General features: G+C 43.7%; 1 protein-coding gene across 4 annotated transcripts in view; it reads left to right on the plus strand.

Annotated features, from left to right (window-relative positions):
- The window catches only part of DPY19L3 (dpy-19 like C-mannosyltransferase 3), a 78,809-nt gene that overhangs the window by 52,699 nt on the left and 12,307 nt on the right, over positions 1–13,803 (plus strand). For 2 of the 4 annotated variants that reach the window (XM_004595004.4, XM_058674496.1), the window contains 4 exons: positions 1,497–1,619; positions 2,820–2,931; positions 3,893–3,949; positions 7,594–7,676. In XM_004595004.4, the coding sequence (XP_004595061.2) occupies positions 1,497–1,619; positions 2,820–2,931; positions 3,893–3,949; positions 7,594–7,676 (375 nt within the window). The remainder of the gene's footprint in view (positions 1–1,496; positions 1,620–2,819; positions 2,932–3,892; positions 3,950–7,593; positions 7,677–13,803) is intronic. The other 2 variants (XM_058674494.1, XM_058674495.1) reach the window with 2 other exon arrangements.

Genomic DNA, 13,803 nt, shown 5'->3' on the forward strand with positions numbered 1-13,803 from the left:
GGCTTGCAGTGTCTTTGTGAACTCTCTGCCCTGCCCTGTGAATCTGTGAGCCGTCTGTGGAAGCTGACTTGTATAGAATTAGAGATTTTAGAGCATCTTTGTCGACCATGTAGGGCTATTAGGAATTTATTAGAGGAATAAAGTACTGTAGTAACATACTATGATTTACATTTTAAGAAACATGAAGCGTATTTGATCAGTGCCAGGTGTTTCCGGTCTTTCCACCCATCTAGTTAACTCAGAGGGATCATAACATAGTTCATACAGCACATTTGCATCAGTGTGAAGGATGAGCAGCACGGGGTTCCCTGGAGCATATCTGTAGGATGAGGGAAAGCCTTGCCGCTAGGCTTGGGCAGGCAGGAGGTGTTGCAGAGTTCTGCCAGGCGTCCAGGAGAGACAAGAGCATGTGTCCTTTTGTCTGGCGTCATCTTTCAGTGTCAGCATAGGAGCCAGTACTCAGGTTGATATTCAGCAGTTCAGTAAGGATTAGCACCAGTGGCTCAGAGTACCTTTACAGGAGCATGTTGATTTTTCTGTGACTCCATAGTGGTGAAAGGGGGGTTTCTGGAGATGAGAGGTCTCTGGTTGCAGAGAGCCCCCCCCCCCCATGAAGGAGCAGTAGATCTTTATCAGAGCATTGATTCTCTCATCTGAACTCACTCATCACTCTGTTCCCTCACAGCCAGCGTGTGCTTCCCGATGTGGTGCTTTAGCTCATATTCCCATGAGGTGTTCTTACAAAACCTGAGAAACAAAATGAACTTGACTTGAATAAACTGAAATCAAATCACAAGTTTATAAGAAACACATGGAAATAGAAGAATGTATTAAAAGCCGTTGTAAGGAGACAGCCAGATCCAGAAGATGAAATACAGGACACATGTTCATGTTACTTTTTACTTAAAGAAAGAGGTACTTTAATGGTTCTGGGAGTGTTTAAAGAGCTACGTGCCAGGGTATGTAGGGTGAGGGCTGTGGACCTGCAGGCAGAGAGGCTGCCAGCCCACAGGGACAGCAGCGTGAGCTGGCTGCTGATGGTCGCTGAGGAGCTCATGGTAGCCTTCCTGGCTGTAATAACCTGAATGTAGCTGTAGTTGGTGAGACTCATCTGTTGAATATACAGTTTGGGATATTGGCAGGTCAAAAGTCGATTCATCTTTGTTAAAAATTTGCAATACTGGTAATAACTTGCAAAGCATCTTCAAAGATCTCTTATAGTCTTAGTGATTTCAAAAAGACTTCCTGGCTGTTCTTTAAAGAGCTCATACACTTTAAATATATACTTAAAATCTGTGAAATTTAAGTTACACGAATTCCTGATACTGTGACACTTGTAGCCTCATCAACACGTTCCCAGTGAAGGCTGATTCAGTAAGTAAACAATACACGTCTAAATAAGGCACCAGGTGCTTATATCTTCTTTTAAAAAACATTTGCTTGAGTTAAGATTATTTATCTAGCTTTAATTGTGTCATGTTCACTATTTCATTCAGTGATCCTGCAAACCAGCAATCCGTGAGCAAAATGGGAAAATGCATAGTGGACCTGAAGCCGGAAACAGCCTACAATGTAATCCATACCATCCTGTTTGGATTCTTGGCACTGAGCACAATGAGGTACTTGTATTTGACTTTTTAATTCAACCACTCTTTACTTGATATTAGTAAGTGTAATTTGGAAGCAGACAGTCATCTTTCTTGTGGTTCCCTTAAAATTGTCCTTCTGTATTGCCTTTTCCAACTGAAAAATATTCCTTTCTTTTTTTAAGATTTATTTATATATTCTTGATGATTTTTACATAGTTAATTAGGATGATAAGGCTCAAGGGTTAGAGGAAGGTGGGTGAGGCCATTATTTCCACATTCTCTTTTTATCCTTCCTGTATCTGGAGGAAGAGGAGAGAAAAGGGGAGAAGCCATACCCAGCCTCCCAAACGTCTCTGTACCCTGGCATGGAGGACAGTCCCTGATGTGGGGCATGCTCTGAGGGTGCTACTCAAGAGGTTTTGATAGTTCAACAGTTCCAAATTACTGCCCATCTTGCCTGTTGCAAGCCATAGATCTTGCATGTGCCAGTGGTTGCTCTGACCCAGCTTGATATAGTCCCTGACCTGTCTTAGCCTTTGCCTTTGGATGCTGTAGTCTGGCCTGACGCAGCCTGCCCCCAGTCCCGACTCTTACTGACGGGTGCTAGAACCTGGCCCTACTCATTCTGCTCCCTTCCCTGGCTCATGCAAACCAGGAGGTGTGATAGCCTAGCCCGGCATGACCTGAGCTCCAGCTTGGTTTCGTACCTGCTGGTGAGCCAAGGTTTCTTTCTTTCTTTTTTTAATAGATTGCTTTTTTTTTTTAATTGGAAAGTCAGATATACAGAGAGGAGGAGAGAGAGAGAGAGGAAGATCTTCTGATGATTCACTCCCCAAGCGGCTGCAACCGCTGGAGCTGAGCCAATCCGAAGCCAGGAGCTAGGAACTTCTTCCAGGTCTCACACTGCACACAGGTGCAGGGTCCCAAGGCTTTGGGCTTTCTTCAGTGGTTTTCCCAGGCCACAAGCAGGGAGCTGGATGGGAAGCAGGGACCGTCAGGATTAGAACCAGCATCCGTATGGAATATCGGCGCGTTCAGGACGAGATACCTTTCAGCTGCTTTTTGCCCTGATTACAAATGTTCCTGCATATTGTACTCACTTGATAGTTCCCAAAACGCAGTGGAGTTAATAATGAAGCCTCTGACAAGTGCGTTCTCACAGGGCATAAGGCTGGGCTTGCAGCTTTCTGCACTCAGCTGATACACTCTGGCCTGCGTTTGTCCTTGCAGGATGAAGTACCTCTGGACGTCACACATGTGCGTGTTCGCATCCTTTGGCTTGTGCAGTCCTGAGATATGGGAGTTGCTTTTGAAGTCGGTGCATCTTTATAGTCCAAGGAGGGTCAGTACTATTCCTTTTTCCATTTGGTTAAAAAAAAATTTTTTTTTTGGTTTTTCTTTTTTTGAAAAGCAGAGTTACATTGAGAGAGAGAGAGAGAGAGATCTGTTCTCTTATTCACTCCCCAGGGTTGGGCCAGGCTGAAGCTGGGAGCCAGGAATTCCATCTAGGTCTGTCAGATGGGTGCAGGGACCAGCCACTGGGCCAGCCTCCCCTGCTTTCCCACGTGCATTCGCAGGGAGCTGGATTAAAAGTGGAGCAGCTGGGACTCAAAGTCGTGTCCATATGGGTTGTCAGTGTCGTAACCGACAGCTTAACCCACCATATCACATGCCATCCTCTGCATGTTAGGATTTTTCAGTATTTCATACTAACTCAGTATGTTAATTTTTCAGTAGTTAGCCATATATCATTGAATAACATGGTTAGTAAAATATGAAACTAAAACTAGATAGCTGATAGATTGAGATTGTATAAGAAATTATTTTTAAGATAACTATATTTTGTCTTTAAAAATAATTTTTTATCTTGTCTATAAATCAGCTATGTTCATTATGCAGAATTTTAAAAACCAAGGACACAGAAAGGGAAATGAGAAATAACCCAAAGTCCCTTTATTTATCTAGCCTTTTAACTTTTATTATAAATGCTTACCTAAAAATAATTGTTAAAAAGTGCATGATCGTGTTTAACAGCCTATAAAAAACCAGTTTTGAATTGTTCTGCCCTATAAATTCACTAGGTGGCAATATGGTAGAAGCTAAAGTATCTTAGCAGTGATTAGAATCCTGATTCTGACTGAGTTGTTTTGCATATGGAGGCTCGCGTTCCATTCAGTTGTATTTCTGTTGTTGTTGGGGCGGGGGTGTGGGGGTGGGGAAGCCCTATGTTTACAAAGCAAAACCCATAATCCCAAAACATTGAGAAATACTCATGATCTAAATAGTGTCTTTCTTGCATGTAGATATGTATAATACGCTATTCAGTCCCGATAGCAGTGCTGCTGTACCTGTGCTACAAGGTAAGACTGCTGTTCCTCATGCTGGGCATTCGTGTGTGGAGCGCGGCAGCTGCTGTGAGCCAGTGCATTTTGTGTGTTACCTGGCAAATGGAGTGGTTTGTGGCATCTGTCAATACTTCTTTGAGCTGCTTCTTGCAGTGGATAATAAGATGAAAGTTTCTGTTTTTTCCAAACAGTTCTCTAAGTAAAACGTCCATAGCAATAACTACTACCGTTTAGCCATTCTAATTGATTTTCATTTTGACCATTACTATTCAGCTAATGCAAAATGTGATCAAGTTTTCACAGCTACTTTGACATAAGTAGAAAATATTTCTCCCATTACTTGATCTATATAATACAGTGTTAAGAGACTTTCAGATGTGATTTCTTTAAATCTGTGTGCTTTCTTAGATGCTTATCTTTGTAAGAAAACACACACGTAAATACATACAGTCCAGAATTGGGCCTTCTTATCTGTTCCTCCACTTCCAGTTGGAAGTTGTAAAACTCCTGGTGCTCTGAGCTGATGGATCCCGAAAGTAGCGTGAACCATGCTTCCTTCGGCTGTGAGACTCCTCTGTCAGGGCCAGTGGTCGCTGACCAAGCTGACCGCTGTGCGACTCTCAAGTCATGTCGCTGACTACCTAGGCCCGTAACACAGATCATTTTACCCAAATGAGCTCTTGCTCCTTTAAAAACAAAAAAAAAACATTTTAAAGTTTGTATTTGTTTTCCTTTGTCTTATTTTATACTAGAACAGCAGCGTTCACAGTTGACCCTGAGGAGCCCCTGATTTGGTGGGACTAGCCTTTGGGGCTGGCCCACCGGGAGGGTTAAGGACAGCTGAAGCAGCTTAGCTTTTGGTGTCATTTGCATACATGTTCACATAAGATTTCATGAAGGGAAGGTTTTAGGTTGAAAAGAAGCATTTGGTTTATGTTCTGTCAAATCCCTGACCATTAAAACAGTTGCTAGTATGGGTAGAGCTCAGATAGTGGAAAACACAGAAATAGATCTTTGCTTCCTTGTTGCTGGGAGTTTTATTGTTCTAGTGTAATAAAAATAATAATAAAAGCTTAAATCCTGTGGAAGGCAACACTTCACTGTTACGTACAGGGTTTGTTTAGTTAGGAGTCGGACACCTCTGCACATTGATTTTTAAGGTTCAGATACACTCCTCACAGAAAAAGTAACTCTCGCACGTGAGCCGCAGTGATCTTTTTGTCTGTAGCTGTAGGGGCCATGTCTCAGCTACTTACTGGCATTTTCTTGATTTTCTTACAAACTGTCTGAGGATTTGGGTCTCTTGTCCTTGATTAGAGAGATGAAGACGCTGTGGAAGAAACAGGCTGTGCAGAGCCTCAACTCTGCACAAGGTCCCCAGCCCTGCAACAGCAGCATTCCCTCAGAGCCTCTTAGGGATCCAGATGTTGGGGCGTGCAGGCAGAGTGCCGGAGTTCATATCTGAACCATGCCTCCACTCCACACTGCTGTCCCAGCAGGTAGTGTGAGCAGGGTCTCTCAGCAGTGCCCTGGGGACTGTAGGATGTTCAGCCACCTCCCTACTTCCACCCAGTGGGTCCAGTCATTCTCCCCACTAATGCCACAACCACAGATGTCTCTAATGTTGTCAGCCATCCCCTAGGTTCAGGAGGATCAGAATGCCTCTCCTCACTGCTTTGGGGAGTCAGTGCTACATCGACGAACCAGTCTTACCACTCAGAATGGCAGGCCCAGGAAATCCTTGCAAATTTTCCCTGAGTGGGGGAATTCGTGTTCTAAAGAAACTTTTGAAGAAACTTCCAAAGAGCCTCATCCCTTCCTTGGCGCAATTACGGGGCTCCAAGAGGCGCTGACACCTGCAGTTCTTGCTGCACAACATGGTGTAAGTCTCTCATCTCCTCAAAACTAGTGAAATAGAAAAATCAGAAAACGTGGTGTTATGTGTATGAAGGGTTTCTTTGAAACCAAGCCTGTTTTCCAGTTATCGATGTGCAAGTCAGGTGAATTTATTTCAAATCCTGATTCGAGTCTTACCTAGCAGTCATAATGAGTTAGTTTTTCAGTTTCTTGTTCATAATACCAGCTTTGCTGTATCTCTCTTTGGGGGTAATCCTATTAAAAAGGACAGGCATGTGCTAGTCTCCCCTCTGGAGTCAAGGGTTTAACAGAATTATTATTCTGGCCTTGATTAACTTATTTGGGCTGCTAAAATCCTACATATACCACTGATTGCTTAAAAATGGCATTTAGTTAATCCAGCACTTACTTTTGCATTGTTTACAGGGTTTGCCACAATGTTCTTAAGAGATTTTAACGTTGTCAGAATTAACGCCACCAACTTTCAAACTGGAAAAATATGTAGTATTCATGGAGACCACAGATTTCAAATGTTTTCTACTAAAAAAATTAGAGCATCTTGTTGATGCTCTGTTGATTTTCAAATTCATAGGGAGAATGGATTACTGAAATCTTACAAAGCTATCATCTAATCTGAACTTTTTATTTCATCTCTTCCAAAAGCTGGAACCAAAAGGGCCATCACCTGATCCTGTCACCAGCAATTTTTCTGATTCACATGCCCAGGAAACAAGATGTGAAATAGCAGGAAAATTGGCCAAACATGAGGGGACAGGTTCCAAATGTTACTAGGCCAAAGTCCAGCCATGAACCAGTCCCTGATTACTTTGGTTCTGCTTAGAGGTTCATTAGAGACATGACTGGATTTCAGCACAGCTGAAGAATGGGTATACTGCACCAGTCTTCTAGGCCAGTATGTGAAACGAATTCCACATTCAACCTTAGGAAGTAGCTAGATGAGCACACCAACTGCCATTTGATAGAATAACCAGGAATTGTCGGATTAGATGGACTTACGTTACATTTGCTGAGTTGGCAGGCTGAGTGTAGTTTTTCCGTTGGCTCTCCGTGGTATTAGGTAACTTAGGCGACCAGGATGTAACAGGAGTGCGAACACGGTTATCAGAGCACAGATCCCCGCTGAGAGTCCTACTCTCAGATGACCAGCTGTATTCATGCACTCCAAATCACGTGATGAGATGTGTAGTTTAATAACGTCTGATCATGACATTATGGATTGAAAATGGAACTGGATTTAGAGTCGGATCCAGCTCACGGTTTAGTGATATCACTGAGCCTGCCTCACTCATAAAGTGAGAAACCAGCTCCCGTGGCACTGCTGCCTGAGGACGGAATGAGATTCTGTTCTCAGTACCATCTCCCACAGGGTACCTTCTGCATCCAAAGGTGGATTGCATGATGTTAATTCCATGCTGTGAGCTTTCCAGTGGTTGGTACGCTTGTCAAATCACAGTCATGTTGTACTAGATTACTAACACCCCCTACAATAGAACTTTTACCAGAGTAAAATCTCGTTTTTAAAAGTTGACAAACACCTCTAGTCCTAATTAGCTCTCGCACAAGTTTAGGAACTTGCCTTGGACTTCTAGCTCATTTGTGCTAAGAGAGCTGACACAGAGGTGAAGTCGTTTTACATTCTAGTTGTCATGTTTATTTAGTTTATAATTTAAGTACAGTTTTGTCATCCCCCCACCTTGCCTTTTTTTTTTTTTAATCTACTCTTAGTGGTAGTTGTGGGTATAGGGGTGGATTTTGTTTTTGTTTTTTGTGTTTAATTTCAGTTCTGGCCAGGAATGATGGATGAGCTCTCCGAGTTGAGAGAATTCTATGACCCAGATACAGTGGAGCTGATGAACTGGATTAAGTAAGAGGATTATTTTTTTAACCTTTAAAATTTTAAGTGCCTTTTAAGAGTCACTATAGACCATGTTTGTTTTTGGGGTTTTTGGTTTTGGTTTGTTTTTACCTAAATGTCAAACATTTTTATCGGACTCTTCTTTAAAACTCTGTATACTTTCTATTGCAGAAATATTCTTTCTGATGGTATCGCTTGAAGAAAACACTTCTTTAGAGAACAAAGTAGGATGAGGGAATAGATTTCAGATGGAACTGGACATGAACTAAAGTGCTTCATTCTCTCCCAGCTTGATCACTGTTTTCTTTTTAACGCCACTCACATTATCTGTTAATGTTGACACCAGAAGATATTCTCTTCTTGATTATTTAAAAATTACACTTGAAACCCAGTTAACTGGAAACAAAAGAGCTGAGTGCAGATTTCAGTGTAACTAATCATATTGCCCACGCCCGGGCCTAGAAAATTTGAGAAACAGAAGCTCAGACTTTGTCCCTCAGTCACACTGCATCGGTTCTTTCTTTTCCTGCACTCTTGCTCTGCCTCAGCATTGGTGTGAGAGTCACGTGATCCAAAGCCTTGTGGAACCTGCCTTCTGCCAGAAAAAAAAAAATTGGCTTTTCTACCCAAAAGCAGCCCTCCCATGCCCAGCATGACTGTATTTTCCTACTTTACAGCCCACAGCAGCCGTATAATTATTCATGTATAAATAGATGTTGCAAATCTTAAGCAACATACTCTGAAAAAAACATTGGCTGCATTGTCTCCATCGCTTAGAATTTTAGTGGCCATATTGGCACTTTTTCCTGACTAATGTTTACTAACCAGTACAGTTTAGCACTGCCTGTGTGGTAAGAGATGCTAAATGTTTGATAGCGTAGGTCTCTTGAGTACAATACATGGATTTTATAGAGATTTATGTCTAAAATATATATGTGGCTCTGGTCCCAATGTTGGACCTGGTTGGAGAGGATACAGTAATAATTTTTCACATATTTCTAGCACTGGGAGTTGCTAAGCCATGCTTTTTGTCTTTATTTTTAAATCATGGTAAATGATTATATAGAGTAAATAATTCCTTCTGTATTTATTGTGTATAGGAAAGGAAAGTTGTTCGTAGTAAAGGAAAGCTAATTACTTTTGCACTAACCATAGTCGACTGGAAATTTATGACAAGTGCCCTGTGGGTGAGGCTTATATTTTTTCTGGGTTTTTTTTAAGATGATGCGAGTGAATGGCTGACATTTCAGATCCACCAAGATAGGCACTGTGCCCACTCGCGTGTCCACTTCCCAGCCTTGGAGTTCTGTACAGTAGTCAGAAAGGGATTCTAGCAGAGCCCGAGTTTGTCCTTGCCTCTGCCGGACCGGCTGTGCTCTCTGCCTCTGCGCTGTGCTGTTGCACTGAGGGAAGTACCAAGAGTGATGTTTCTTGGCTGCGAAAGGTTGTGTGGAAAAGGCAGTGTGTAGGCCTATTGCTCCTCTGATGTGGGACAGGACCGTCATTCCCCCACTGCTCCTGGACCAGCAGCTCCCTCCGCGCTAATGCCTTTCAGACATACTCTCTTGACTTAATTCTCAGAAGCTAAAGGATTCCCAGTGTCACCCACGTTTGCTTCTGTTATAATCCAATCTTGCCTGTTTTCCCCTAAAAGTCTTCATATCTAAATTGTCATTTTTTTGCAAAAATAGCTGCCAGGCATGTTTGCGAAATAAGCTAAGTGATGATGAATCTGTGCCAAAAGAGGGTCTATGTAGACACAGAGTGTGTTTGTTTACATCAACAATTAAATCAGCTCTGATCTAGCCTCTGTACTAAGCACAAGTGAATGTACTTTAACTTTTTTATCCTGCCCTGATTTGTTTGTTTGTTTGCTTTTATGGTACAGTCCCATAGGCTCCAGGATTTCTTCTCCCCAAATTCCTTCCCTCTCCCCAGTTCTCATGCCCCTGCTGATTTCCCCTATATTATTAAAATAGAAAAGTTCTTCAAAAACTATCATAAGTCCATCATTCTGCTATTTAACTGTATCCTGACATGGTAGGTATAGACAGTTACAGAGAGTCCAGCATCCTATTGTCAGGATATATTTAACAGTTTCATTAGGAGTGCATTTTTTATTTGGAAGTAGAGATGCACACTGCATTGTGTTTTCACATCTCAGTATGATAGTCTCAGTTGCTCTACATGACTGTCCATGCATGTTGATATATCTTTTGATCTTGTGTTTTGTATGCAGTTTGCCTTACATCAGGGACAACATATGATATTGGTACTTTTTGAATTGGTTCAGTTCACTGAGCATAATGGTATCTAGTTGGGACCATTCTATTGCAAATGGTAGAATTGTAAATGGCTGAGTAGTATTCCAGTGAGTAGATGTAGCACAGTTTCTTTATCCACTCCTCTTCCGACTGACATCTGGGGTGTTTCCATGTCTTCGCTAGTGTAGATGGTGCTGCTGTGTCGACTGGTCACACGGTGCCTATGCTCCTGGAAGGGGAGCAGTCAGACTCCTGGGGGCCCCAGGCTGGACGTCAAAGTGGATGTTCCCAGATGACTGTCCTTTGTCGGCGCAGTCACGCTGGCATCGTGTGGACCGTGGTCAGGATGCAGCAGTACTCAGAGAAGTAGTAACGACTGGCGTGAGGCGCTGCAAGGAGCTTACCTGTCCTCTCTGCTTCGTGGACTTGACCCTGGAGCAAACGGCATGCACGCGTACTACAGAGACACTGGGCTTCCCCGTGGTTGCTGAGGGCATCTCTCTGCCGTCAGGACAGGTTGAAGGATGCTGTAGCCTCGACCCCGTCATGGGCCCAGTATGAGCGTTAGTAGGCTAGTACCTCCAGGACAGGTCCAGAGCACCGTATTAGGATGGCATCATGAGAGGAGTTACAGCTGAGGAGTCTGGATTTCTTGATGATGCTGAAGCCTTGTTGTCTGAAGCTAGATAACTTTTGAAGTCCTGTGCTTGCTCCGTGCGCTTGGTCCTAGGCTGCAGGTGTTAAGGCACTGCCTTAAGAATGGAACCCTGATGGCAAGCAGTGCGTCTTCATCAGTGTAAACAGCAGCCTCCTCACAACACTACGGTTTCATTCTCTCTCTGTGCTTACTCTCAACTCGACTTGTGGATTTTTGAGACGCTTAACACGTTTAGTGGAAAACTTTGGGGGGCGAATTTGATTTTTAGTCATAGGGAAATATTCTGTCTTCTACTTCTCCATCATTGCTTAAAGGCATGGAGATTTAAATGTAAAAGCACAGATATTTAAGAATTAAATTTCTCTTTTTTAAAAGGATATTTTTGACTCTGTAATTAAAAGCATTTTAATCTGTCAAGGATATTTTTGCTGAAGGTGGGTCCCCAGATATGGTCGCTCTGGCCACGCTTCCTGAGAGAGGCAGGAACCCAGAAGGCTGTGCCTCCTGCACCGCAGCCACAGGCTCACCTGGCTGCCTGCCTTCCCCAGCATGCTGCGGGGCCGCAAGCTTCTTGCCCGTGCTTCCAGCTACCCTTTTTGGTGGGGCTACACAGCTTGAAACCCTGCTGTGTGGGATCCGGCCAGGCAGCATGGTGACAGATTTTGTGTGATTAGACAGCATGCTCAGTCTACAAAGCCAAGTGCGCTACAGGCCCTGGTTCAGTCCTTGCTCCCAGGTCGATCTGACTGTTGCGTCTGCTTGATTTCTGGAGCTTTCGCAGATGGCCTCTGTGCAGGAGCAAGGCCGCACAGGCAGCTTCCTCAGTGGGACTGAAAGGCCGTATACCAGATTCCTTTCACACTTTTCAGTCAAGGCAGAAAGACTTTGTAGTTAACACATGATGCCAGCCTAGTTCGGACCGTAAGTGTCTGCAAGCCTCTTTTTTGATATGTAATGAATCATTTTGTAGCACTTGTGTAATTGTATAATTTAAAGATTTATTTATTTTTATTACAAAGTCAGATATACACAGAGGAGGAGAGATAGAGAGGAAGATCTTCTGTCCGATGATTCACTCCCCAAGTGAGCCGCAACGGGCCAGTGCGCAGCCAATCCAAAGCCGGGAACCAGGAACCTCTTCTGGGTCTCTCACACGGGTGCAGGGTCCCAATGCATTGGGCCATCCTCGACTGCTTTCCCAGGCCACAAGCAGGGAGCTGGATGGGAAGTGGAGCAGCTGGGATTAGAACCGGCGCCCATATGAGGTCCTGGGGCTTTCAAGGCGAGGACTTTAGCCGCCAGGCCACGGTGCCGGGCCCAATTGTATAAATGTTTGAAGGATAAAGAGAGCAACTGTTCATACCTAACATTACAATGCTCAGTTTACCCATTAGTTCAACAGTAATTAACATGTTGAAGTTTAGAGCTTCAGAAATAATTGGGATTATTTGTCCAAAATGCCATCAGGTCTTCCTGGAATGACATTTAAATTAAGTAATGTAGATCCATTTGACCTGTGAGTCCTTGTCATCTTTTAGTGACATTTTCTGCAGAATGAATTGTTTGCAGGTTGGGCAGCCGCTATGGAGCTTGGCAGAGAGCTATAAAAACAAATTATCCTTTCATTTTATACATCATTTGTTGAAGCATTTGTAAAAATTGCTTTGTTTTCCCATAATAGAGAAGTGTCACTCAGTGGTTAAGAGCGCGTTAGCTGCTCCGGAGGCAGAGCACAGCGTGTGGCGGAGGGACGCCCGGTGCCCCGTCTGTAACTCAGGACTAAGACTGCCTTATCCCTCTCTCTGCCCCTTTGACCACAGACAATATAAAATGCAGTAAATGTAGGTTTCTCAAAGCTTGGAAAACAATGTGTGACTGTTTTTCATCTTGTTCTACTTTGCTTGTGGTCTTTACTTTTGCATTTGTTTGAATATTTAAAGTAGCAATGCCATGTTCCAGATGCACCATGAGGCCAGCACATAAAAACAGGTCCAACAGAACCAGTGTCATCTCTGCGATCCTTGGAAAGCCAGTTTTCAAAGTAGTATTCCTGACTCATCTGACAGACGCTTGGAAACTGGAATTGTGTTACTTTAAGAGAAGCCAGGGTCTGAGAAAGTAGGTTAGCTGTCCAAAGGATTATTTCACTCACAGTTTCAACAAGTTGACTATGTGTTTTTTTTAGACTTTCCAACACACTGCAGAGAGCATACACCCACACAAATTCTAGTTTTCCCTTTCTTTATGCTCTCCCACTGCCTGCCTGCTGTTGGCCCACAGCTGTTCTGAGACCTGCCAAGCGTTACAGGTGGGCACTACGCAGGGTCTCATCTCAATGCCAGCACAGATAAAGGTCTACAGCAAACATCCATAACATTAGTGGCTTATTTGGCAGGGTTTGCATTGAACAGGCGCTGAATCTGGTACTGTTTACCAGTAAGGTTCCTGAATACAAGTTTTCATCCCACCTTAGCCTACCCAGCATAGTAGTCCCTCAGTAGTCCCTCTCCTATTGACACCTTTGTGAATGTTGCAGTTCATCTGCGTGTTACACCTACAGCCCAGGACGCAGACAGCGTCCTCTGTCCCTGGCTGGGTCTTGATCGGCTGCCCCTGCCGTCCGTGGGGAGTGCACACTGAACAGCTCTGTGCATCCCGATGCCAATCCCTGTTACACATCCAAAGCAGCAGTGCCAAGACAGGCTGGTGTTGACAGATGTTGGACGCCCAGCTGCTGGATGTGTCTCTCCAGTGGGAAAAGCGGCTTGATCCCTTCAGGCTATCACACCTCAGGAGCCAAGATTGTGTGCCCTGTGAGCTCTTGCTTCTGCCTCAGGCACTGTCAGACTTAGAAACCACACTTGTTTTTTCTCTGCCCTTCGAAATCTGTCCAGTTCAGAGGACCCAAAGACAGCCACTTCTTGGCACTAACATGTGATTGTCATTGTATGGTTTCTCACAGCAGAATGCTGGATGCCAGCTGAGAATGTACAAAAAGAGTGGCTGGAGAAGCCGAGGCATTTCCTTTCATTCCTGCTTGTTCCTCTTTAATACTCTGTAGCAGTTGTGGTGCACTGGAAACGATGAGGATATAAAGGCCCAGAATAAGCACTTAGCTTTCTTTGACTTAACTGAATTTCTGAAAAATATTTCACTAAGGAGCTCCATTTACCGTCAGTATGTTCCCCGGAAACCCTGCTCTATTCTGACCCTG

The sequence above is a fragment of the Ochotona princeps genome, chromosome 16 (genome assembly GCF_030435755.1).
Source record: "Ochotona princeps isolate mOchPri1 chromosome 16, mOchPri1.hap1, whole genome shotgun sequence".
Classification (NCBI taxonomy): Eukaryota; Metazoa; Chordata; class Mammalia; order Lagomorpha; family Ochotonidae; genus Ochotona; species Ochotona princeps.